We start from the raw sequence: 24,607 nt of genomic DNA, 5'->3' as shown, positions 1-24,607 counted from the left end.
TGATGATGATGGTGATGGTGGTGATGGTGATGATGGTAATGATGGAGGTGATGATGGAGGTGCTGATGGCGGTGATGGTGATGATGGTGATGATGGTGATGATGGTGATGGTGATGGTGGTGATGATGGTGATTGTGATAGTGAGGTGATGATATTGATAATGATAATAACAACAGTGATAATGACAATGAAAATGATGGTGATAAAGTCAGAAGCACCTAATGTCTACTCAGTGGTAACCATGAGCCAGAATCTGTTCTAAGGAAACACTTTCCAATGAGCAGATCCATCCAGTCTTACCAACAAGTCTATGGGATAGAAACAATTTTTCCCATTTCACAGGTGAGCAAAGCAACACCTACAAAGGCAATAACAACCCAAGCTCACCAGCTTAGCAGGACCACGGATCCAGTAGAAACAAGTAACCCTATGGGCACCTTTCATTCCTACCCGCTGCTTTGCGGTGCTCCCATTAATGGAGATTCACGGTAATGGAAAGAAGTTTAGCCTAGATGTTGGAAGGTATTAGCACTTGGCACTTGTGGGAATGTGGCAAGATCCTGTGTTTTCTGAGTGTAAAGTGATATATTTTTTAAATATATACTTTGGCAGTTAGTTCTGGAAATATCAGGGGGACCACTTTGCAAAGTATATGACTGTCTATTTACTATGCTGTACACCTGAAACTAATTATGAAAATCGACTGTAATTGAAAACAAAGAAATAAATTTTAAAAAATGCATTGGCACCACTTGAGGTCACCCCAGGCCATGGTTTTGAAAATCTTTTAATATAGTGAAAGAATAAACCATGTATCTCATCAAAGACAGTATTTCTAGGTCACCAGATGACTGATGAGGGAAAAGCTACTTTTTTTTAAATGTTTGTGTTGATTTTAGAGAGAGAGGAAGGGAGGTGGAGTGAGAGAGAGAAACATCGATGAGAAGAGAGAGTCATTGATCGGCTGCCTCCTGCATGACCTCTACCAGGAATCGAACTACTGACCTTTTGGTTCATGGGGTGATGCTCGACCCACTGAGCCACACCAGCTGGGCAGAAAGTGAATTTTTATAGAACTCCAGCTAAGAAATGGAGAAAGGGTGACCAACACCAAGAAGATAAAAGAGATATGTGCAACTCCGTGTTCATTGCAGGGTCACTCACAATACCCAAAATATGGAAACACCTAAGTGTCCACTGACGAATGAATGAATTAAAAAAAAAAAAAAAATGGTAGACATAGGCAATGGATATTATTCAGCCATAAAAAAGAAACTTTGCCCTGGTCAGTGTGGCTCAGTGGTTAAGAATCGTCCTGGGCACCAAGAGGTCGCTGGTTCGATTCCTGGTCAGGGCACATGCCGGGGTTGTGGGCTCCATCCCCAGTAGGGGGCGTGCAGGAGGCAGTTGATCTACGACTTGCTCTCATCATTGATGTTTCTCTCTCTCCCTCTCCCTTCCTCTAAAATCAATAAAAACATATATATGTGTGTGTATATATATATACACACATACATATATGTATATATATATACTTTCAACAATAATATATATATGTATATATATATATGTATATATATACTTTCAACAATAAAGATAGATTTTTATAAAAGAAGAAATTTTATCATTTGAGACAACATGGATGAGCCCAGACAGACAAAGATAAATACTATACGATCTCAATTACATGTGGAATCTTTAAAAGAAAAAAAAAAACAACTCACAGAAACAGAGAACAGATTGGGGGTGGCCAGGAGCAGAGGTTGGCGTGGGGTCCAGGGGTGGACGCGTCACTTACTTGTCTACCAGCTTCTTCGCGAACCCGAAGTCGGTGAGCTTGACGTGGCCGTCCCGGTCCAGCAGTATGTTCTCGGGCTTCAGGTCCCTGTAGACGATCTCCTTTGAGTGCAGGTACTCGATGGCACAGATGATCTCGGCGGAGTAGAAGATCCCCGCGCTGCTGGAGAAGCGGCCCCGGTTACGCAGGTAACTGAAGAGCTCCCCGCCCGGCACGAACTCCATCAGCATGTAGAGGAAACGGTCGTCGTGGCAGGTCCAGAACCTGCGGGAGACGACACGGTGAGCGAGGGATGGGCCTCCGAGAGACACGGGGTGCAGACGGGCATGGATGCGAGGAAGGGGCACAGGTGGATACCAAGGTACAGGCGTGGGGAGGTGTCAGGATGGGGCACAGGTGGACATTAAGGTACAGATGTTAGGATATTCATACAGACGGACAGGTGCTAATTAATATCTAAGTATTTCCAGATGTTAAGATGTGGTTAGACAGATGTTATCGGTGTAGATACATTTGAAAATACAGAACAGGTAGAAGTGATGGCATGCATGGAGATGCACATTAGGATATGGGTGTCATGCCCGGCTGGGCCTGGCTCAGCGGTTGAGCATCGACCTAGGATCCAGGAGATCGGGGTTCGATTCCCGGTTGGGGCACAGGCCCGGGTTGCGGGCTCGATCAATGACTCTCTCACCATTGATGTTTCTATCTCTCTCTTTTCCTCTCTGAAATCAATAAAGATATATTTTTTAAAAAATAATAAAATAAAATAATAAAATATAAAATAAAATAAAATAAAATATAAAATTAAATTAAAATAAAATAGAAAAATAAAATAAAATAATAAAATAAAATAAAATAAATAAAATAAAATAAAATAGATATGGGTATCCTGATGAAATGTTCAAAGGCTTGAGAATGCACGAGAGTGAATATCATGTTTTGATAATAAACTGGCTAAATGCTGTCCTGCAAAACTCATATATTTAAGGGCCTCAGCATGGGGCTGTATTTGGAGATGGGTCTTTTTTTTCTTTAAATATATCTTTTTTTATTGATTTGAGAGAGAGGAAAGGAGAGGGAGAGAGAGAGACAGAAACATCAATGATGAGAGAGTCATCGATCAAGCCCACAGCCGGGCATGTGCCCTGACCGGGAATCGAACCCCGATTGCCTGGATCCCAGGTCGACGCTCAACCGCTGAGCCACACCCGGCCGGGCTGGAGATGGGTCTTTAAAGAGGTGACCGAGGTCAAATGAGGTCACTAGGGTGGGTCCTGATCCCATAGGACCGGGGTCCTTATAAGAAGAGGAGCTGAGGACACAGACTCCCACGGAGGGACGACCACCTGCGGACACAGGGAGGAGACGGCCGTCTACACGCCCCGGAGAGAGGCCGCAGGAGGAACCAGCCCTGCGCACGCCTGGATCCCAGACTCCCAGACGCCAGGCCTGGGTGAGATAAATGTCTGTTTTTTAAGCGGCTCCGTCTATGATATTCGCTCTGACATCTCTAGGAAACGCGTACCCAGTGGGCCCATCTTCAGGGAGCACAGCCAGGTCAATGGAATGACGTTATCGGGACTGAAGATGCCCAGGCCGCGCTAATGGACCGCCTGCCGTCACCTGCCGGCTGAAGGTGGGCATTAAGGAGTCCAAAGTGAGAGAGATTTCTAAGCCATTACGGGGAGAGAGACCGCCCGGGAGAGCCGGGCTCGAGGGCTCCTTCTTTCAACGGCGCTGATGAGCTCCGTTAATGGGAGAAAAGGCAGCCGTGAGGAATCGAGGGCGGGGGAAGAGCAGAGTCCCGGGCGGATCTGTGAAACCTTGGAGACAGGAAGGCCGGGGTTGACGGGCGAAGAATGTTTTCAAGGAGAGGAGACGCGGGAAAAAGAGACGGGGGATTTGGAGCCAAGGGCGAAATTGGGGACACGTAGTGCGGTTGGCAGTTAGACACACAGGCCGTTAGACAGTTAGCAGAGCAAGGACCATGGGCCAGGTACCGAAGGTCGCCAGGTGCCTAGCAAAGGACGACTGTAGGGTGGGACCTCGCCCCCAGGGTGGCCTTTCCTCCCCTAGCACATCGCTGGTCATGCGGTTTGGACCCCCCACCCGCCCCATCCCTACCTCTCCTCCCTGGAGATAACATCTAGGCCTCCGTTGTGTTTCAGCTCCAGGCCCAGGAAAGCAGCAAAACCAAATAAGTGACCCCCAGGGCTGACCTCAGGACCAGGTGCATCCGGTTATGACACCCGGCCCTGGGGCCGACCCATCCATCAGTGGAGACAGTGACCCTGAAAGGACACACCTGGAAAGCTGCTGAATATTCTCCCGAGACCTTCCTCTGGGACCTCCCCTAAAATCTCCACCCTTAAAACCCTTAGGACGGAGGACCCAGCCGCCTCTCGCTCCCCGAAGCAAACCCGGGTCTTTCCTTACCTCTCCCGGACCCAGGTGCATCGCCCACCCAGGTGCATCACCTCCTCTCTCCTAAGCCCTCAGGGCCCTTCCGTTGTCTCTATAACTAGTTCCCTGAGCCCACGTCTTCGACCAATTACTTCTCCCACCTCTGTGATTTTATACAGAAATGTCCTCTTGCAGTTTGAGGCTTGGCTCTGAATTCTTTCCCAGCCACAACTCAAGTACCGAGGTTGCCGAGCCCACGGGTCTAACACCTGGTGCTGTTCCCCCGCTGCCAACGACGGATGAAGTTAACCCCGGTCAGGCTAAAAGCTCAGAGAAAGAGGCTCGGGGCACCGTCTCCTGGAGGGTCTTGCCCTCTCCACAGGATGGGCCACGCCAGTGAAATAACGTGAAACAGAAAACACGGCTTTCTGGGGAGCTAGCTTGCAAGGACCCTACAGATAAACTCCAAAGAACACCACAGAGAAGTTAGCAGGTGCCATGGTCAGGAGAGTAGAGTGCAGGCAAATAAATAGACAGGTACGTCTGTCGAGAGAAATAACAGCCCTCACAGAAGCAATAAACTTTTCTGCGTCAAAGGGTGCTGTTTTAAGAAGAAAAAAATTGAAAATAAAAGACAGGACACTCTCCCTCCTGGGAGCATGCCTGGGCCTTGCCCTTTCTGTTCCCCTTCCACCGCCCAACCCCCCAGGAAAGAAAATAAAAATAAAAATAAAAGACAACACACTGGCCTGGCCGGCGTGGCTCAGTGGTTAAGCATCATCTGGTGCACCAGGAGGTCAGGGTTCGATTCCTGGTCAGGGCACATGCCCGGGTTGCAGGCTGGATCCCCAGTCGGGGGCGTAAAAGAGCTGATCCATGACTCTCTCATCATTGATATTTCTCTCTCTCTCTCTCCCTCTCCCTTCCTCTCTCTCTAAAATCAATACAAACATATTTAAAAAAATAAAATAGAACGCATTCACGCATGCATATTAACCTGTGACTCTAAGCACAGCCGTTTGCAACGACAACGAATGCATCAGAGGTTTCTCACCCCAGCCCTCTGCCCCTAGGGCTGACTTCAGCTCAGAGGCTCTTTTCTATCTCAAAGAATCACTTTCTACCTTTCAAGTCCATCATTCATTGTGTTTGTTTGCAAAGTGCTCGGTGAGGGCGCCTACCCCAAGGCATTTTCATTCAATGAAGTCAGCTGCCTAACTTAAAAGTCTGCCTTTATTTCCCTGGATGTAGCAACAGTTAGACTTCTGCCCCTGAAGGTAGATAAGGAGAGAGTGCCCGGGCACCCTATTTTCTTGGCCTCAGTTTCCCGAGCAATCTGAGGCCCTGGAATGTGCTTCCTCTTTTCCAACCTGGATCCATTGTAACCATACATCTATCCATGTATATCATCTATCAGTCATCTACCTATCCATCCATCCATCCATGTATCCATGTATCCATCCATTCATCTATCCACCCCCCCACCCATCCATCCATCCATCCATGCATCCATCCATCCACCTATCTATCCATCTACCCATCCATCCATCCATCCATCCATCCTTCCATCCATCCACCTATCCATCCATCCATCCATCCATCCATCCATCCATCCATCCATCATCCATCTACCCATCCATCCATCTACCCACCCATCCACCCATCCATCCACCCATCCATCATCCATCCATCCATCCATCCACCTATCTACCCACCTACCCACCCATCCATCATCCATCCCTCATCCATCTACCCATCCATCCATCTACCCACCCATCCACCCATCCATCCATCATCCATCCATCCATATCTATCCATCCATCCATCCCTCCATTCATCCATCTTTCCATCCATCCATCCATCCATCCATCCATCCATCCGTGGCAGTGGTCCCCAATCCAGGACAATTTCACCTTTGGGGAAATTTCTGACAATGCCTAGAGACATTTTTAATTGTCCCCATTGTGGAGGGTCTGTTACTGGCATCAAGTGGGTGGAGACCATTTAATTTTATTTACTTTAATTTTATTTATTTATTTATTTTTAAAATATATCTTTATTGATTTCAGAGAGAGGAAAGGAGAGGGAGAGACAGAAACATCAACGATGAGAGAGTCATTGATCGAGCCTGCAACCCGGGCATGTGCCCTGACCAGGAATCAAACCCTGATCACCTGGATCCTAGGTAAATGCTCAACCGCTGAGCCACACCCAGCCGGGCTAATTTTATTTAATTTTAAATAAAATTAAATCAGAAAGTGCAAAGAGGGATCTTCACTTCCGGGCAGACAGTACGCTTCTCTCCCCAGACATTTTGACTTTGTGATTAAGCTTCTGCTCCCTGGACAATGACTCAGCTCTTCTAAAATTATCTCTCCGTTGGCTGCTCCAGCCTTGGGAAACGGCTCACTCCCTGAACCAAACGTGTTCTTTCATGAGCCCTTAATGAGCACTTTGGCTCGTTCTTAAGAACACAACCAGGAGCTGGGGATAGACCCTGGGTGGGGACTCACAATTTAACCAGGAACGGGTGGCTGACTTCCTTCAGGACCGACTTCTCGTTGTGGACGTGCTGCTCTTGCTTTAGACGAATCACGTCAGGAATGCTCATGACCTTCAGAGCAAAGAACTGCTGGCCTGTCTTCTGCCTGACGAGCTGCACGCGGCCGAAGGTCCCAGTTCCTGCAGGGGGACAAGAAACGAGGCCGTGTTGGCGACCTGTGTTGGACCATGGGGCCCGCCACTCGAGACTGCCCAGGGCGCCCAGAGAGCGTGTCCCCAGTAAGACGCACACTGGACTACTACTCGGTCATCAAAAAGGAAGGGGACCCTGACATTCGCAGCAACATGGATGGACCTAGAGGGCAAATCCTCACCTAAGGATATTTTTTCCATTGATTGTTAGAGAAAGTGGAAGGGAGGGAGGGCAGGACAGAGAGAGAGAGAGACACATTGATTGGTCCCCTCCCCCACGCGACCGACTGGAGCAGGGAATTCAAGCCTGCAACCCAGGTACATGCCCTTGACCCACAATTGAATCCAAGACTCTTCAGTCCACCAGCAGACGCTCCAACCACTGAGCAAAACTGACCACGGCGAGAGAGGGGATCTTAAAAGCTCTCATCACGGGGGAAGGAAAAAAAAAACTGTGTCAATAGGTGGGGCGGCGGATGTTAACTGGACTTATTGAGGGATGGAGAGCAGATGGGAGACAAAAACAGATAAATTTCACTATATAATAGTCTTAATTTTTTTTTATTTGTAAACTTTGGAGATGTTTACTGTGCATAATAATAAAAGTTAGCAGGGTTAGGGGTAGAAAAGGGAGGGAATTGAGGTGGACAGATGAGTAGTTATAAAATAGTCATGGGGATGTGAAGTACAGCACAGTCAATAATATTCTAACAACTCAGCAGGGTGCTGGATGGGTGCGGGATTTATTAGGATATTAAGTTGTATAATGTCTGGTCACTGGGGTGAACAAAATATATATATATATAATTAAAAATGAGATTGATACATTACATAATTATTGCTGAATAATTACTCTATCATCACGTGTAAGTTTATCATCGTAAAACTCATTTCTTTTCTTAGGGCCTGTCTGCCCTCAAAGTAAGACCACGAAAGGTTATAAACTACAACGTATAAAATAATAAATGTCTAAAGTTCTCCCTAACGACTTGATTTTTTAAACTGTCGATACACGGCCCGGCCGGCGTGGCTGAGTGGTTAAGCGTCAGCCTGTCAACCAGGAGGTCAGGGTTCCATCCCCATGCAGGAGGCGGCTGATCCATGACTCTCCCATCATTGAAGTTTCTCTCTCTCTCTCCCTCTCCCTTCCTCTCTCTGAAACCAATAAAGATATAGGTAAAAAAATAAAAATAAAAAGGTATTTTAAAAGAAGGCGTGGTAATTCTCTGATTAAACTTAAAACCACAGAAATGGACCCGTTAAAAGGCTCAGTTGTATGGTAGGAATATTGTATGTCAATAACCAAAATGTAACTAAAAAAAACCCCAACAAAGTGTGGTTTGGATGATGTTAGGAAGATTCTTTTAAAAACGTGGACTATTTATTCAAAGATCAGCTGAGTAAACGGAATGCAATTCAGCTCAGCACCAGGGGGAAGGGGGTTCGTTCTGTGAGTTCCCTCGTCTAGACAGCTTAAAAAACAAAACACACACACGCGCACGTAACCCTCTGAAAACTGCGTGGACTCCAGCAATATCCGATTTCCACTGTCCTGTTTTAAAGGGTAAGAACGGAACAGATATTTTAGAAGCACGACCGTTTATTTTGGCAGGTTGTTGACTAAGTTGCCCTGTCTCCTGTCAGAGCCCCAAACAGTCGCAAAGGCAAACAAGAAACACAGGAAATCTCGCTGCACGCAGAACCCCAACCCCGTGTTCTGCGAGGGAAATGCCTGGGATTCCTGGTGCTCGCGTTGGCGGATGTCTGCAGCTCTGAATGGCACTGGGGTGCGGTTTCACCAATAAGAACGAAGGCCCGGCCTGGGTGGCTCAGTGGTTGAGCATCAATCTATGAACCGGGTCACTGGTTCGAATCCCGGTCAGGGCACATGGGCATGCTGTGGGCTCGATCCCCAGCAGGGGGCGAGCAGGAGGCAGCCGATCAATGACTCTCATCATTGATGTTTCTCTCTCTCGCTCTCCCTTCCTCTCTGAAATCAATAAAAGCATTTGATAGGTATGTAGATAGACAGTCTCGCATGCCAAGGCAGTGTTTTCTCAACCTCACTATCGTTGACATCTGGTGCCAGGTGACTCTCTGATATGGGGCGTCCTGGGCACTGTTAGGGTGTTGAGCAGCCTCCCTGGTCCCCACCCACCAGGTGCCGGTAGCACGCCCCGATATCGCAATTCTAACAACCACAACCACCACCACCCAGACACGGCCCGGCGTCTGGTGGGAGCAGAATCGCCCACAGCTGAGAACCGCCACCTGAGAGCGAGCATCGTCCAATCGGACTTCCTGCGAGCACACAAACAGCGACACCTGGGCCGTCCCACCCAAGAACCACAGGCTCACCAGTGGCCACTGAGGATGGAAACTGTGGCCACGGCCTTCGTGTTGCATTTCACGTGGCTAGTGGCTACCATGGTGGACAGAGTTAGAGTTTCTACCGACCAGCTCATGCTCAACTCTTTTTTTTTTTTTTTTAATATATCTTTATTGATTTCAGAGAAAGGAAAGGAGAGGGAGAGAGAGAGAAACATCAATGATGAGAGAGTCATTGATCGAGCCCACAACCCGGGCATGTGCCCTGACCCAGAATCGAACCCCGATCGCCTGGATCCTAGGTCGACGCTCAACCGCTGAGCCATGCCCGGCCGGGCTCAACTCATTTTAAGTCAACTGCCAACTGAGAAATATTTAGCAAGCTCCATCTCTGACAACACACGATTTATGAGGTCCCCGTCATGAATTCAAGGGGTCCCCAAAACATGTACACACGCTTTAACAGCTGATCAGTCATGTAATGTTCACTCCTTTTCAGGTTTAACGGATTTGAAATAATGGGTGAAGCCAGACTAAGCTTTAGACAAAAAAAAAATTATCCTAAAGGGCCCCTAGACTTTTTTTTATGGGGGTTCGTAAGAAATAGAGTTTACGGTACAAATCCAGCAACCGTCGACCCACTGAGGGCGCACCAATACCGCACTTGAAGTGATTCTCGATGTTTGCGATTCCAGCAGGCCTGGACCAGAAGGGTCGTCCGTTTGAAAACAGGCCTTGACCGAAAAAATGATTTGTTTCTGTAGATTCTTTTACATGTTGAAGATGAGCTTTATGTTAATAAACACTGACTTTATATAATCATTGAAAGTGCATCTACATTTTTGGGGGGACACCCTATGTACAACAGCACTGTCTTTAAAAAAAAAAATCATAGTCCATACCTTGCTTCATTATATTAACTATGTTTTTTTTTAGGTATCTCCCTAAAAAAGTCAAGTGATGTATTACTAGGTGTGGGGAGCTATAAATGAGTCTGAAATACCCATGATGCACACAAGGCCGGTCCCCGATTTTCTTAGTTTTAGTTACAGACAGTAAACGCTACTCATCAACATGGGGGGGGTAAATGGTGACGGAAGAAGACTTGACTTGGGGGGATGGACACACAATGCAACGTACAGGTGACGTATCCTAGAACTGTACACCTGAAACCTGTATCATTTGAAGCAATGTCACCCCAATATGTTCAATAAAAAAGAAAGAAAGAAAAACCATTAATGATCACAGCTAGAATAACTCTGATGACCTCAGTTGGGTTTTCAATGAGCGTCTTTCATCTCGATGACTTTAGAAGACAGGTGGGTTGAGGCCAGTAAGGATGGGACCTACCTCGGTCTCAGGGTTGGGAGAGACCCCCACTTTGGAGGAAATCAAGTTTCAGATACAACATCGGGGGGTGGCCCAGAGTGAAGGACAAAAGGCTCACTTGTAGACGACATGGGAGGAAATGAAGGACGCGTCAGTCGAGGGCCACAGAGGGAACCGAGATTTGTGAGGTTGGAGCAAACACGTCAAGAGGAGGAAGGGATCGGAAGGCCCTTGGAGTGAGTTCTCTGAGCCGAGGGCGCCAGGAAGTGCCTGGGTGGATGTCCGTTGTGTACGGCGTTGTTGTTGTAAATATTTATCGGAGAAGCAGCACCCGGGGGAAGGGCAGCAAGAGCGCTGCGGAGGGTGCGGTGCAAACAAGACGGATGCCCGAGACCGAGGGGCGATGAGCTGGGACTGTCGGGAGGGGTACAGCCAAGAGGTGGTTAGGGGTCAGACTGGATCGGGCGGGCGGGTGGAGAGGCCTCAGGGCAGGGACTAGGTGTCTGAGCAGCAACCAGGTAGATAGGTCACCTGGCAGGTGAGCAGAGGTCTCCTGAGTTACTCTGTTTGCAGAAGATGACAAGTTCCACGGCGAACCCTGTGGAGATGTTGAGGGCAAGGGATGTGGCAGCTGGAATTACGCCCCCCTGACCCCCAAAAGGTACGTCCAAGTTCTAATGCCTGATACCTGCGAATAGCACCTTAGTTGGAAACAGGGCCTTTGCAGATGTGACTAAGGGAAGGCCCTGAGATGAGGTCGTCCTGGGTCAAGGTGGCCCGACATCCAAGGGCAGGGTCCTTGTAAGAGGCAGAAGCGGAGACCCAGACACAGAGGAGGAGCCTCAGGGAGACGGAGGCAGAGACGGGAGGGAGGCGGCCACCAGCCCGGGGACGCCTGGAGCCCCAGGAGCTGGAAGAGGCAGGAAGGACCCTCCCCTGGAGCCTCTGGAGGGAGCTTGGCCCTGGGACCCCTGGATCTCAGATGTCTGGTCTCCAGGATGGAGAGAGAATGGATTTCAGTTGTAATCCACCAGATTTGTAGTGTTTCATTACGACAGTCACGGGAAGCACCCCACAAAAGACCTACTGAACGCCAAGGGAGACACGGACCCCCCAATAGGCACTGCGGTGCAGACGACACTTTCTCCAGTGCCCGAGAGAAAGGTCTAGATTCGAGCTCTGCACTTGAGACCAAACAGCTCCAAGATGGTAACGGAAGTCGCCAGCATGGATACAATCAACATTTGGATTTTTTTTTTTTAGCATTGTCTTTTTTAATTAAAAAATATATATATTTTTAGCACTTCTATTGAAAGTTCTGTTTCGCATTATAACATCCTGTTTTTGTTATAAAAACAGGATCTTCTCAAATTTTTCTGAAAATAGGACTCAGAGTGAGAGTGTCTGTGTTTTTAAAATTTTTATGTTTCCCCTTTTTTAAAAAAAATTTTTTTTTTTTATTGATTTCAGAGAGAGGAAGAGAGAGACAAACATCAGCGATGGGAGAGAGTCATGGATCAGCTGCCTCCTGCACACCCCCTACTGGGGATTGAGCCCCCAACCCGGGCTTGTGCCTTGACTGGAAATCGAACCCGTGACCTCCTGGATCATAGATCAATGCTCAACCGCTGAGCCACGCCGGGCTGGGCTGTTTTGCTTTTTTAAAAACATGTATCTTTATTTTTGAAAGTAGCATGGGCTGCAATTGCCTGTAGGAACTGGTGTGTTCTCCTAAGAACTGCAGGATGCAATCACCTTTTCCAGGTAGCTATTGGAAAAACCCGTATAAATCTCCCAGTGGGTTAAGTCGGGGGACCGAGGCGAGCAGGAAAGACGGTCTGAAAGGTGAGTCATTCTTTCAAACCTGGGATTAACCACAGGGTGCAGCCCCGGGAGGCCCCAGGTTTAGCCTCGACAGTCCTTTCGGGCTCAGTGGGGCGGGGACACCCCAGGGGGTCTTGGAGAGGTCACAGGAGCACCTGGCAGGAGATGAAAGGCTGGAAAACCGCCTGGAGGTGTCCTATGGGAAACTCCCAGGTGAGGACCAGGTTGACTCACAGACGTGGGAGCAGCCTCCCACCTGGAAAGTCTCCCTCTGCTTTGTGTCCTGACACCCCAGGCACTGCAGCGGTGCAGGAGGATTTGATTCCCCGTCAAGGGCACGCACCTGGGTTGCAGGTTCGATCCCTCCGCCTGTCTGGGGAGCGTGTGAGAGGCAACCAATCCATGTGTGTCTCTCACATCGATGTTTCTCTCTCTCTCTCTCTCTCCCCTTCCACTCTCTCTGAAAATCAATGGAGAAAATACCTTCCAGTGAGGATTGACAATAACATAATAAATTAAAATGAAATGAAATGAAATAAAAAATAATAAAATAAAATATAAAATAAAAAATAAAATAATAAAATTAAAAATAAAATAAAATAATAAAATAAAATATAAAATAAAATAATAAAATTAAAAATAAAATAAAATATAATATAAAATAATAAAATTAAAAATAAAATAATAAAATATAAAATAATAAAAATAAAATAAAATAATAAATAAAAATAAAATAAAAAATAATAAAATTAAGTTAATAAAATTAAATAAAATAATAAAATCAAAATATTAAAAAATTAAATTAAATTAAAATAAAATAAATAAAATAAAGGAAACAAACATAATCCAAATACCAACTGCACTTCCCCATGAATGCCCTAATAGTAAAACAAACAGGTAGCATCCTACCCTACACACCCAAGCCAGCCTGGAATCGGCCATCCCACCTGTGCAATGGAGGAGGGGAAACACTGCTGGAATTAGGAGCTTCTTAGAAGCATTATAGAGCTGGTTTTATTTATGTTTTTTTTTCCACATTGCAACTCAGAAAAAAACAATCTGCCCAGTTTATATACACAGGGTGTCCCCCCCAAAAATGTATACACACTTTGAACAATTATGAATTCTAATGGGTTAAATCTGAAAAGAAAGGAACATCCTTTGAACTATCAGAAAAAAGTGTGTATACATTTTTTTTTTGGTGAATATATATGTATAAATATATATATGTATATGTAAAAGAACCCGTGGTATCAGTTAATTAACCCATATGCTCAACACTGCTTGCGACATTCCGCACCTTTATCTCAGGCCTCCAGGTAGAAACTAGCTTTGCTTCCGGGACTCGAGGGCCAGACTCCCTGCCCCCCTCCAGGTAAGGCTCTGCCAGCTCATCTCCTGACAATCCTGTGGCTTAGAACTGGTTCTCCTGGCCCAGCGCGGGTGGCGGGGAGGGAGGGACCCAGAGAGGTGATAATTATTCCTTGTGCGCAGCTCCAGCCAGGTGGGAGAAGACCGAGATCTGAGAGCCTCAATTAACTCAATTAATCCCTTGCCCAGCACCGGCACCCACCTGCCTACACAAAAACCTACGGTCGCATTTGTTCCTAATCGGAATGAAGTGTTTCTCCCCGTAGGTATGCGTGGAAGAGGTGTCTTTTTTTTTAAAGTTTTTGTTGATTTTACAGACAGGGAGGGAGGGAGAGAGAAACATCAATGGTGAGAAAGAATCACTGATAGGTTGGCTCCTGCACGGCCCTTTACTGGGGATCACGTGCCCTGAACCGGGAATCGAACCTGGGTTCACAGGTCAACGCTCAACTACTGAGCCACCCTGGCCGGGCCTTGGAGGAGCTTTTGACTGTTACTGTGGGTTGATCCCTTTGTGGAAGTAAGTCACTGAAGGTGGCCAAGGATGACCCCAGTTCTGCAAGGAGCTGTCCCCCGGGGGCGGCACACTCTCCTTGCCCCCCCCCCCCCGAATCCCCACAACCTGTGAGTATATCAGTTTATGTGGCAAAGCATATATTGAGTTTTTGGGTACTAATCATAGATGCTAATCGGTTGTCCTTCAATGGGGAGATTCTTCTGGGTTATCTTGGTGAGACCAATGAAATCACAAATTATTCTTCTTCTTCTAATCCTTTATTATTATTATTTTAATCAAGGATATTTTTTCCATTGCTTTGCAGACACAGCAGGGGAAGGGAGACAGAGAGAAACATGGACGTGATAGAGACGCATCGATGGGTTGCCTCCCGCTCTCGCCGACCAGGCCCGGGGATCAAACCTGCCACTGAGGTCCATGCTGTCAGCCGGAATCGAACCCCAGGACCCCTCGGCCTTCGGGCCACACCAGCTGGGGTGGAACAGTCCTTATTAGCAGAGGAGAGAGGCCGGATAGAGAAACCAGAGAGACGGAAGCATGACAAGGATTTGACCCAACACTTCTAGAAAATGAAAGAGGGAACACGGGAGCTTCTAGAAGCTGAGAAAGACAAGGCTCCCGAGGGAACCAGCCTTGCTGACACCTTGATGTTTACCCTCTAAGACCCATTTACACGCCCGAAAGCTGCAGAACTGGGAGGTATATAAATGCCTGTTGTTTTAAGACGTCGAGTTTGGGGGAAATTTGTTACAGAAGGAGGTAAAAACAGTGCGAAAGACCAGGAGGGAGATCACAAGAGGAGACCAAGGGAAGGTGACCTTGCCGTGGGCGTCCTCTGGGGTGTCACCATGCCCTACGCCCCAGAGACCGGAACAAGGAGGTGACCCGTGCAGGGGAGGGATGAATGCTCCCAGCACACTCAAGACAGGGCTACTGAGCAGAGTGAGCCCCGAGTCCATGCAAATAACACCACCGCCCACCCTTGGAAATGAGACAAGGCTGAGCTATGTCCAGAAAGTACTGGTGGTGGTGATGGTGGTGACGGAAGGAGACCTGGGGTGGTGAGCACACAATACAATATAGAGGATGCATTATGGAACTGTACCCCTGAAACCTATAATTTTATTCACCAACGTTCACGCCAATAAATTCAACAAAAATTAAGAAAATGCAATAAGCAATAAAGAAGCACAGTGGGTGGCGATGCAGGGAAAGGCAGGTAGAGCTGACGAGGGGAACCAAGCAGGGGGCATGTCTTCAAACTACGACCGTCTTTGTGGTTAAAAAAAAAAAAAGGGTCCTACCTCCTGCCCTCAAAGCTGATGAATGAAATCTACCTGGCGAGATGCAGAACCACGGCCTTACGGGGACTCTGAGGCATCGTCAGATGCATTAAAACATTCATGGGGCCCAGCCGGGCGTGGCTCAGTGGTTGAGCGTGGACCTAGGATCCAGGCAATCCGGGTTCGATTCCCGGTCAGGGCACATGCCCGGGTTGTGGGCTCAATCCCCAGTCAGGGGCGTGCGGGAGGCAGCCGATCAATGACTCTCACCATTGATGTTTTTTTTTCTCTCTCTCTCCCTTCCTCTCTGAAATCAATAAATTTAAACAAACAAACAAACAAACAAAAAAACCAAAACATTCAGGGGTATAACGGCCTGAATTGGGTCCCCTCACCAAAAAAAAAATATATATATATGTGCACGTTGAGGTCCCAATCTCTAGGAGCACAGAAGGGCACTGTCATTGGAGACGGGTCTTTTAAGAGGTGATTTAGGTAAAATGAGGTCACTAGGTTGAGTCTAATCCAATAGGACTGGTGTCTTTATAAAAAAAACAAAAACAAAGAGAGAGAGATGGAGACACAGACGCACACAGAAGGATGACCATGTGAGGACACAGGCCGTAGACATCTGTCCGCAGGCCAAGGAGAGGGGGGCCTCGGGAGAAACCAGCCCTGCCCACACCTTCATCTCCGACGACTCCCGGCCTCCGGGACTGGGAGATAATAAATGACTGTTCTTTAAGGGCACAAAGACTTCCCACTTTGTTTCCCTAAGGAAATGAATGGACCATCTGGATAGACCGAAACGCGGTCCATCCGTTCCGGGACCTATGACTCAGCCGTGGAAAAGCAACGAAGGCCCAGGTGCCTTCGGTGCTACCTGGGGAGGTGCCACCCAGACAGGGCGACGCCAGCCACCCTACCTGTGAGTGAATAAGTGAATGCACAGTGGTGTTTGGGAGGCTGTCCTTTACGACGCCCACGCCAATGCCAAGCACAGCAGGGGTATTAGCCAGTCTGCCCACAGAAGCCCTGCGCGGTCACTAGCTGAGTTTTTTTGTTTGTTTGTTCACCTTAAACGAAGGGTATTTTCCCCAATTGATTTTTAGAGAGAGTAGAAGGGAAGGAGAGAGAAGCCGCGATGGGAGAGAGACACATCGGTCGGTTGCCCTCCTGCATGCACCCCGACGGGGGCCACGGATCAGATCTGCAACCCAGGTATGTGCCCTTGATGGGGAATCGAACCCGTGAACCTTCGGGGACCCCGGGCCGACGCTCTAACCGCTGAGCAACACTGGCCAGGGCATTAGCTACATTTCTTACATTTTCTTGCTGGTCACGAGGGCTGCAGAGAAGAGATGCCACCTGCCCAAAGACAGGCAGCTGGCAAACAGCCTCAGCGGCATTTTGCACCCCCAGTTCGCCGTCTCTCATCCCGGCTGGCACACAGTAACAGATGGAGGGGAAGCGACGACTGCAATGTTGTCTACGCCCGCCACCCCCTGCTCACGAATCCTTGTGAAAAATAAAGGGACACGATTGTCCTCCGCCCCCCACCCCCCCGCCTGCACACACTGTTGACAATCTCAAAAAAAAAAAAGTTGACCTGTCGCGTGTTTTTTTTTTTTTTTCAGCAGGAAACAGCGTGGAGCGTTCCAAAGAGGAAGGGAAAGGGGAACATTGCTTAAATGGCACTGAAGGGGGTGACCATGTGGTTGTCTGAAAAAAAAAAAAACTTGGGGGGCCTAGTGGGGGTGGCGAAGTGGTTGAGCATTGACCTAGGATCCAGGAGATCGGGGTTCGATTCCCGGTCGGGGCACATGCCCGGGTTGCGGGCTCAATCCCCAGCCGGGGGCGTGCAGGAGGCAGCCGATCCATGACTCTCATCATTGATATTTCCATCTGTCTGCATCTCCCTTCCTCTCTCTGAAATCAATAAAAACATATTAAAAAAAAACAAAACAAAACCCCAAAACTTGGGGAAAATAACAGAGAAATCCCCAGCGTGCGGCTCCCAACGAGACAGAAAGCAGTGTACTGAGAATTCTGAACTCTTCCAGAAAGGACACTGTGGTTAGAAGCTTCCCGTGAGCTCGGGGAGGGGCGGGCGGAACCGAAACCTCGCTCCGTGACACGCGGTGCTTCCTCCCTTCGCGTCTGGTGACAAAGGTGGTCGCCCTGGTGGTCCTCGGCCGTGGAGGGACACCTCCAGGAAGCAGGTCTGAGACCCTCCCCTATCATGGTGTCCCCATGGGCGACCCACGTCGGGCAATGGTGGGTCGTCCCCGAACACAGGGCAAGGGGTGACCTCCCCTGGGCATTCCAGGATGTGACAAGGTCATCAAAATCTATCGCTAGGGCAGGACTTCAAGAGAAGAAAGGCAAGAAAGCACGTGAGGACCAATCCTAGTGTTGTGGCCTGAATGTGTGACCCCCCAAAATTGGTATGTTGAAGCCCTACCCCCCCCCCGCAATGGATTGGCATCTTTGGAAGGGAATTAGGATTCAATGGGGTCATAAGGGTGGAACCCCCATGTTAAGACTGATGCCTTTATAAGAGATACACAAAAAAACTGGGTTCCCCTCTCTGCCTTCCACCCCGTGAGGCCACAGCCACGTGAGACCAAAGCCATCTGCAAGGCGGAGGAGAGATCTCGCCACGTCCCGACCATGCTGGCACCACAAAGCCAGACTTCCAGCCTCTAGAACTGTAAGAAATAAATCTGTGTTGTCTATAAGCCACTCGATTTATGGTATTTTTGTTACAGAAGCCTCAGTGGACCATAAGGCCAAGGTAGGGACGGACGGAAGGTGGTGGTCTTGGACCCAGCCACCTGGGAAGCGGGTTCTCACCCTGGGTTTACAAAGCGGGGCGAGAGGAACTGGACACGGTGTGGAGGCCTCTCCTCACTGCAGGAGTGGACGCAGGGGAAACGCGAGGTCTTGGCTCTGCTCCATCCGGCCCTGGAGAAGGCCTTTGTCATGCAATGAGTTGCAGAGGCCTCCTCAGAAGTGGGCGCCTGTGCTCCAGCTTTAGCCAGGCCCACAGTCCTGGAGACCAGACGGCTGAGATCCAGGGGTCCCAGGGCTGTGTTCCCTTCGGAGGCTCCAGGGGAGGGTCCCTCCTGCCTTTTCCAGCTCCTGGGGCTCCAGGTGTCCTGGGCTGGTGGCCGCCTCCCTCCCGTCTCTGCCTCTGTGTCCTTGGGTGTAGGGCCCCCCTGACCCAGAACGACCTCATCTCAGATCCTTCACGAATCCCATCTGCAGAGACCCTTCTGAGGTTCTGGGGGAGCATGAATTTTTTGGGGGGGTGGGGGTTCTGTTCAACCAGGGACAGCAGGCATTCTGTGCATGTGTCTGCCGCCCGAGTGCCCATCGCTGTCGCCCTCACACTGACTGTTCGCTTCTGCTCTTGGTTTGCCTCACCTGGCCTTTCCCGCCTCGTATTTTCTTTCCACGGCCCCCCTTTTTTTCACCTTTCCTCTTGAGCAGGGAGCTGTTGGCTATGAATCTCCTCACCTTCTCCCGGCATTGTCCCCTGAACCCCTTAGAGATGGGAGAGGTGAGATAGGAGACGTGCCTGGGAAATATAGAGGAACCCAGAACCGGGATGTCCTTGGAGACAGAAAGCAGGCTAGTGGTTGTCACGGGTTCGGGAGAGAGATGGGGAATGACTGCTCACAGGGACCGGTCTACCCTGGGGTGATAGATATGTTCTTGAGCCCGGCCGGCGTGGCTCAGTGGTTGAGCATTGACCTAGGAACCAGGAGGTCATGGTTCAATTCCAGGGCAGGGTACATGCCCGGGGTTTTGGGCTCGATATCCAGCACGGGCCATGCAGGAGGCAGCTGATCGATGCCTCTCTCTCATCATTGATGTTTCTATCTCTCTCTCTCTCTCTGAAATCAATAAAAACATATTTAGCCAGGCCGGGCATGGCTCAGCGGTTGAGAGTCGACCTGGGATCCAGGCGATCAGGGTTCGATTCCCGGTCAGGGCACATGCCCGGGTTTCAGGCTCGATCAATGCCTCTTTCATCATTGATGTTTCTGTCTCTCTCTCTCCCTCTCCCTTCCTCTCTCTGAAATCAATAAAGATATATTTAAAAAAATAAAAATTAAATTAAAAAAAAAACCCATATTTAATAAAAAATAAAAAATGAAGTTATTTTCCTGAGCTGGAAGCTTCGTATGCTGAGCATTCATGCTGGGCCCTGCCTGGGTTCTAACCATAGGTGGAGAGCCCGACCTAGCCCCTGCCTTTTGCCGACTGCACCTTATGAGATGAGCTAAGATTGGGGAGATGTTGGCTCGGAGACAGGATGGTAATGGACTGGAAAGGCTTGTGATTTTTTTTTTTAAGCTTTGTCTCTTAAATTAATCATGCCCAGATTCATCTCTTACCAATATTCAAGAAATGAGCGGAGGTAAAAGGCTGCAGAAAACCTCCCTGAAGCTTCCAGGGGGTGTAGACACACACAAGTCCGGGACCTTGTCCCCTGCTTGTCCAATATCGGAAACATGGACCACTGGGCTCTCCTTTCAGGCCCACAGGAAGTTATCCCAGATGAGCAAGCGCCTCCTGACACCCCAAGGTTGCAGTTCGGCCCCCAGACAGGGCACATACAGGAATCAACAATGAATGCGCCAATAAGTGGAACAACAAATCGATGTTTCTCTCTCTCTCTCCTCCCCCCCCCACCACCCGAGTTTCTTCCCCTCTCTCTTTGAAATTCAATACATAAATTATAAATAAAAACAAAAATATATCGTGTTCGTTAAGAGCGGCAAAGACGACTGGACGCAAGAGCTCATTTCCCAGCCCAGCCCGGACCGGTTGGTCCCCAGAGGCGGCGACAGTCTTACTCTAAGGACAAGATGAGTCACTGGGCCCCTGTGCCCACTTGGCAGCGCCCACGGGGAGCCAGACGAGGTCAGGTCTGTGGCCCACCCACCTGCCCCGCACGGGCTCGCTGCCCTGGCTCCCAGCCCCGGCACCTTTCACAACAGACCCAGGCGCGTGCCCAAGAGGAATACAATGGCGGGGAGGTGTGTGCCAAGGGACGGCGGGTCCTCCCACAACTTTCCATTGTTTGCTTGGTTTCCACCTTCTGTGTAGCTGCACTGGCCTGGGTTTCTCTCCCTTTCTGGTGCCACGGAAAACACGGCCGGGTTTTGAATCAGCCCAGCAGAGCTTCAGAGAGAGAGAGACACACAGAGAAAGAGAGACAGAGAGAGACGAGGGAGGGAGGGAGGGAGGGAGGGAGGGAGGGAGGGAGGGAGGGAGGGAGGGAGGGAAAGTGAGACAGCGTAGAGGGAAAGATGGGGCGAGAGGGAGGGAGATAGACGGACACATGATATAGTTACATGGATGGATGGATAGACGTATAGATATAGTTAGATGGATGAAAAATGGATGGATGGATGGACAGATAATACATATATTGAGATGGATGAAAAATGGATGGATGGACAGATAATACATATATTCAGATGGATGAAAAATGGATGGATGGATGGATGGATGGATGGACAGATAATAGATATAGTTGGATGGATGAAAAATGGATGGACAGATAGGTGTATGGGTGGTGGATGGATGGATGGTGGATGCCTAATAGATATAGTTGGATGGATGGATGGGTGGATGGATGGATGGATGGATGGATGGATGGACAGATAATACATATATTCAGATGGATGATAAATGGATGGATGGATGGGTGGATGGATGGTGGATGCGTAATAGATATAGTTGGATGGATGGGTGGATGGATGGATGGACAGATAATATAGTTAGATGGATGAAAAATGGATGGATGGACAAATAATACATATATTTAGATGGGTGAAAAATGGATGGATGGATGGACGGACGGACAAATAATACATATATTTAGGTGGATGATAAATGGATGGATGGATGGACAGATAATATAGTTAGATGGATGAAAAATGGATGGATAATGGATGGCTAGATGGACAAATAATACATATATTTAGATGGATGGACGGATGGATGGATGGGTGGTGGATGGGTAATAGATATAGTTGGATGGATGGATGGATGGATGGATGGATGGATGGATGGATGGATGGATGGAGGATGGGTAATAGATATAGTTGGATGGATGAAAAATGGATAGATGGATGGATGGATGGACAGAAATAGATACAGTTAAATGGATGAAGAATGGATGGGTGGATGGGTGGTGGGACAGACAGATACATAGATACAAACAGGTCAATAGATACATTTGAAGACAGGGATGGAGAGGGCGATCCAACAGGAGAGGGAGGATTCCTCCCACACCTTCCTTCCCAAATCAGGATTCCTGGCGACCCCTCCCTCACACCCAATACACACGGGCGAGAAGCCCGCTGAAGGACAACAGAAGTCTCCCTCTCCACGGGTGGGTCCCTTTTGTCATTACCGAGCCCTAAGCCGTGACCTCACGACCTTGAGCCCCCTGTTTCCCCGTCTCTCCTCCTTTCCAAAAAAAAACATGTTGCCGGACAAGAAAGCACCTACACACCCTGCCCCAGGGCCACTCAGCGTGTCCCCCACCGGGCTCATCTTCCCGGCAAACGACGCCTTGGCACAGCCCCTTAGCGACAGTCGCCAAGCAGCCACCGGCCGGCGGGTGCGCGCAGCTCGAATTCAGAGCCTGGGCGCGGTCGGGAAGTTGGGACGCGCTCAGGGCGACCCCACGAGCGAGCGCGCGCGCGTTTGGGGAGCCGCGCGCCCGGGGAACGGAAATCTTCCATTTCCAGCTGTCCCGTCGGGGGGCGGGGGGTGCAACTTTAAATGTAGGGGACAAAAGGAAGTAAGTGTGACAAAATAAGGCCAAGTGTCGCATGCACGGGATGCAAAAAAAAAAAAAAAAAAAGCACGCGCGGGTCCAGGAAACGTCTCACCCTCCAGGGCCCCCCACCCCACAGCGCCTCGGTACACCTGTCCCCCAAGCTGCAGTTCGGGCTCAGCGCCACGAGGGTGCCTCCTGCCGCTGGGCAGAGGGCAGGCTGGCCACGCTCAGGTCTGCAGGTGCCCTGAGAGTCGCCGCCTGGGTCCCCAGGGGCGTCCCTGCCTGGGAAGGCGCGCGAGGTCCCCAAGGTGCCGTGACCTCCAGGAACTTCTGCGCCGTCTAGGGGCCGAGACACGGGGGTAGTTCCGTGGGGTGAGGGTCTAAAGAAGGCGGCCTTGGGGGCGCGAGGCGGGGAGCCCGCAGGGAGGGGAGGGGGGCTCGCTCCAACTTGGGGCGTCGCTGGGACGCAGCGCGCAGGGGCAGCCCGGCGCCGGGAGCCGGAGCAGGCGGGGCCGGGCAGATCCGTGCCCGGGAGGCGGCGGGGCGAGGAAACACCGGGCCCTTTGTCTGACGCCGGCGTCCCGGGAGGCACGGGGCGCCCCTGGGCCGGGTCCCCGCGCCGCGCACTCACCCACGGTGGCCAGCGTGTCGAAGTCCTGCAGGCGGTAGGCGGGCGACTCGGGCGAGGGTGCGTCGGAGCCCGGCAAGGGCGCGGGCGCCCCGTCGGAGGTCTCCCCTGGGCTCTCCGGAGGGTCTGGGTCCGCCGTGGCCGCCTTGGCCAACCCGGGCGCCTCCATGGGGGCGCGCTCCAGGCCGGAGGGCGACGGGGGCCGGGCTTCCCGGGACGCAGCCTCGGAGGGCGGCGCGGCGGCGGCGGCATCAGCGGCTCCCACCCATGCGCGCCCCCCGCGTCCCGGCGCAGCTGGCGGAGCGGCGGGGACAATGGCGGGGCGCGGGGCGGCGTTCACTGCAGGAGCAGCAGCAGCAGCTGGTGGGAGTAGCCGGCGGCCTCGGGGGGCGGGCGGGGCGGCGGCGGGGGTCGGGGCGCAACCTCGGCGGGGGGCGCGGCCCGGGTGGGCGGGGGCGAGGCGGGGTCCGGGCCGCGCGCGCCGGGCGCCCTGTTCATTCCCTCGCGTCCCGAGGCCGCCGCGTCCGCCGCGGGCACCGGAGCCGAGCGCCGGGTAATGGGGAACCGGGCGGAAGGAGCCGGGGCGGGGCCGCGCGCTCTCCCCGCCCGTCCGGACCCGGCCCGCGGGGCGGGGACTGTGGCTGGAGCGCGCGCGCTCCGCCCTCGCCGAGTGCCCGCCCTGGAACCACGAGGCCGGGGCGTGGCGGCGGCTCGGGCGGCCCCGGGGTGGCCGGCTTCGGGGAGGCGCCCACACCCCCCTCTGCCTCCCGGGGCTCCCCAAGGCGCGGTCCCTGCTGAGCTCCCCCGGGGAACGCGCAGGCTGGCCACGGGGCTCGCCGCTCCCCGGCCCAGAAAGTTGGAGGCGGGACCGGCTGGGGCGCGGAGGGCGTGGTTCCAAGCAAAGTAAAGTTAAAAAAAAAAAAAAAAAAGAAATGAAACTGAGTTTGGAGTTAGAGGCGCACGCGGCGCTCGGTGGGCTGCGCGGGGCGCACGGGCCCCCGCGGCGGTGCCAAAGGCGCAGAGCGCGCGGGACCTGCCCGGACGCCTGTGCGCAGCTTCCTCTGAATCCATAACTATTCCAGAAGAACTCTATTTTAAACAGTTAAAAAATTAAAAAAAAAAAAAAGATTTTTAGAGACAGGACAGCAAAGGTGGTGCGTGCGACTTAATGGGCCCCTGCACCCCTCTCCACCCCCCACACCAGGAACAGGGTAGGAGCCCAGACGCATGTAAATTTCAGACACACAGCAATATATATATATATATATATATATTTTTTTTATTTATTTTATTTTTATTTTATTTTACTTTATTTTTTTATATTTTATTTTATTTTATATTTTATTTTATATTTTATTTTATTTTATTTTATATTTTATTTTATATTTTATTTTTTATTTTATTTTATTTTTATTTTATTTTTTATTTTATATTTATTTTATATTTTTTAATTTATTTTATTTTTATTTTATTTTACTTTTTTATATTTTATTTTATATTTTATTTTATTTTTTATTTTGTTTTTTATTTTATTTTATATTTTATTTTATTTTATTATTTTTTATTTTATTTTATTTTTATTTTATTTTATTATTTTATTTTATTTTTTATTATTTTATTT

The 24,607-nt window shown here is 49.9% G+C and overlaps 1 protein-coding gene across 1 annotated transcript in view; it reads right to left on the bottom strand.

Annotated features, from left to right (window-relative positions):
- LOC308551794 (cAMP-dependent protein kinase catalytic subunit PRKX) overlaps positions 1-23,562 on the bottom strand; it is a 45,529-nt gene extending 21,967 nt beyond the window's left edge. The window contains exons 1-3 of the mRNA XM_081126448.1: positions 22,990-23,562; positions 6,718-6,886; positions 1,799-2,062 (exon numbers count right to left, since the gene is read on the bottom strand). Coding sequence (XP_080982574.1) covers positions 1,799-2,062; positions 6,718-6,886; positions 22,990-23,155 — 599 coding nt within the window. The 5' untranslated portion in view covers positions 23,156-23,562. The remainder of the gene's footprint in view (positions 1-1,798; positions 2,063-6,717; positions 6,887-22,989) is intronic.
- Between the last annotated feature and the right edge of the window lie 1,045 nt (positions 23,563-24,607).

This window comes from Miniopterus schreibersii (assembly GCF_964146895.1).
Source record: "Miniopterus schreibersii genome assembly, chromosome: X".
Lineage (NCBI taxonomy): Eukaryota > Metazoa > Chordata > Mammalia > Chiroptera > Miniopteridae > Miniopterus > Miniopterus schreibersii.
This window is presented reverse-complemented; position numbering and strand designations above follow the sequence as displayed.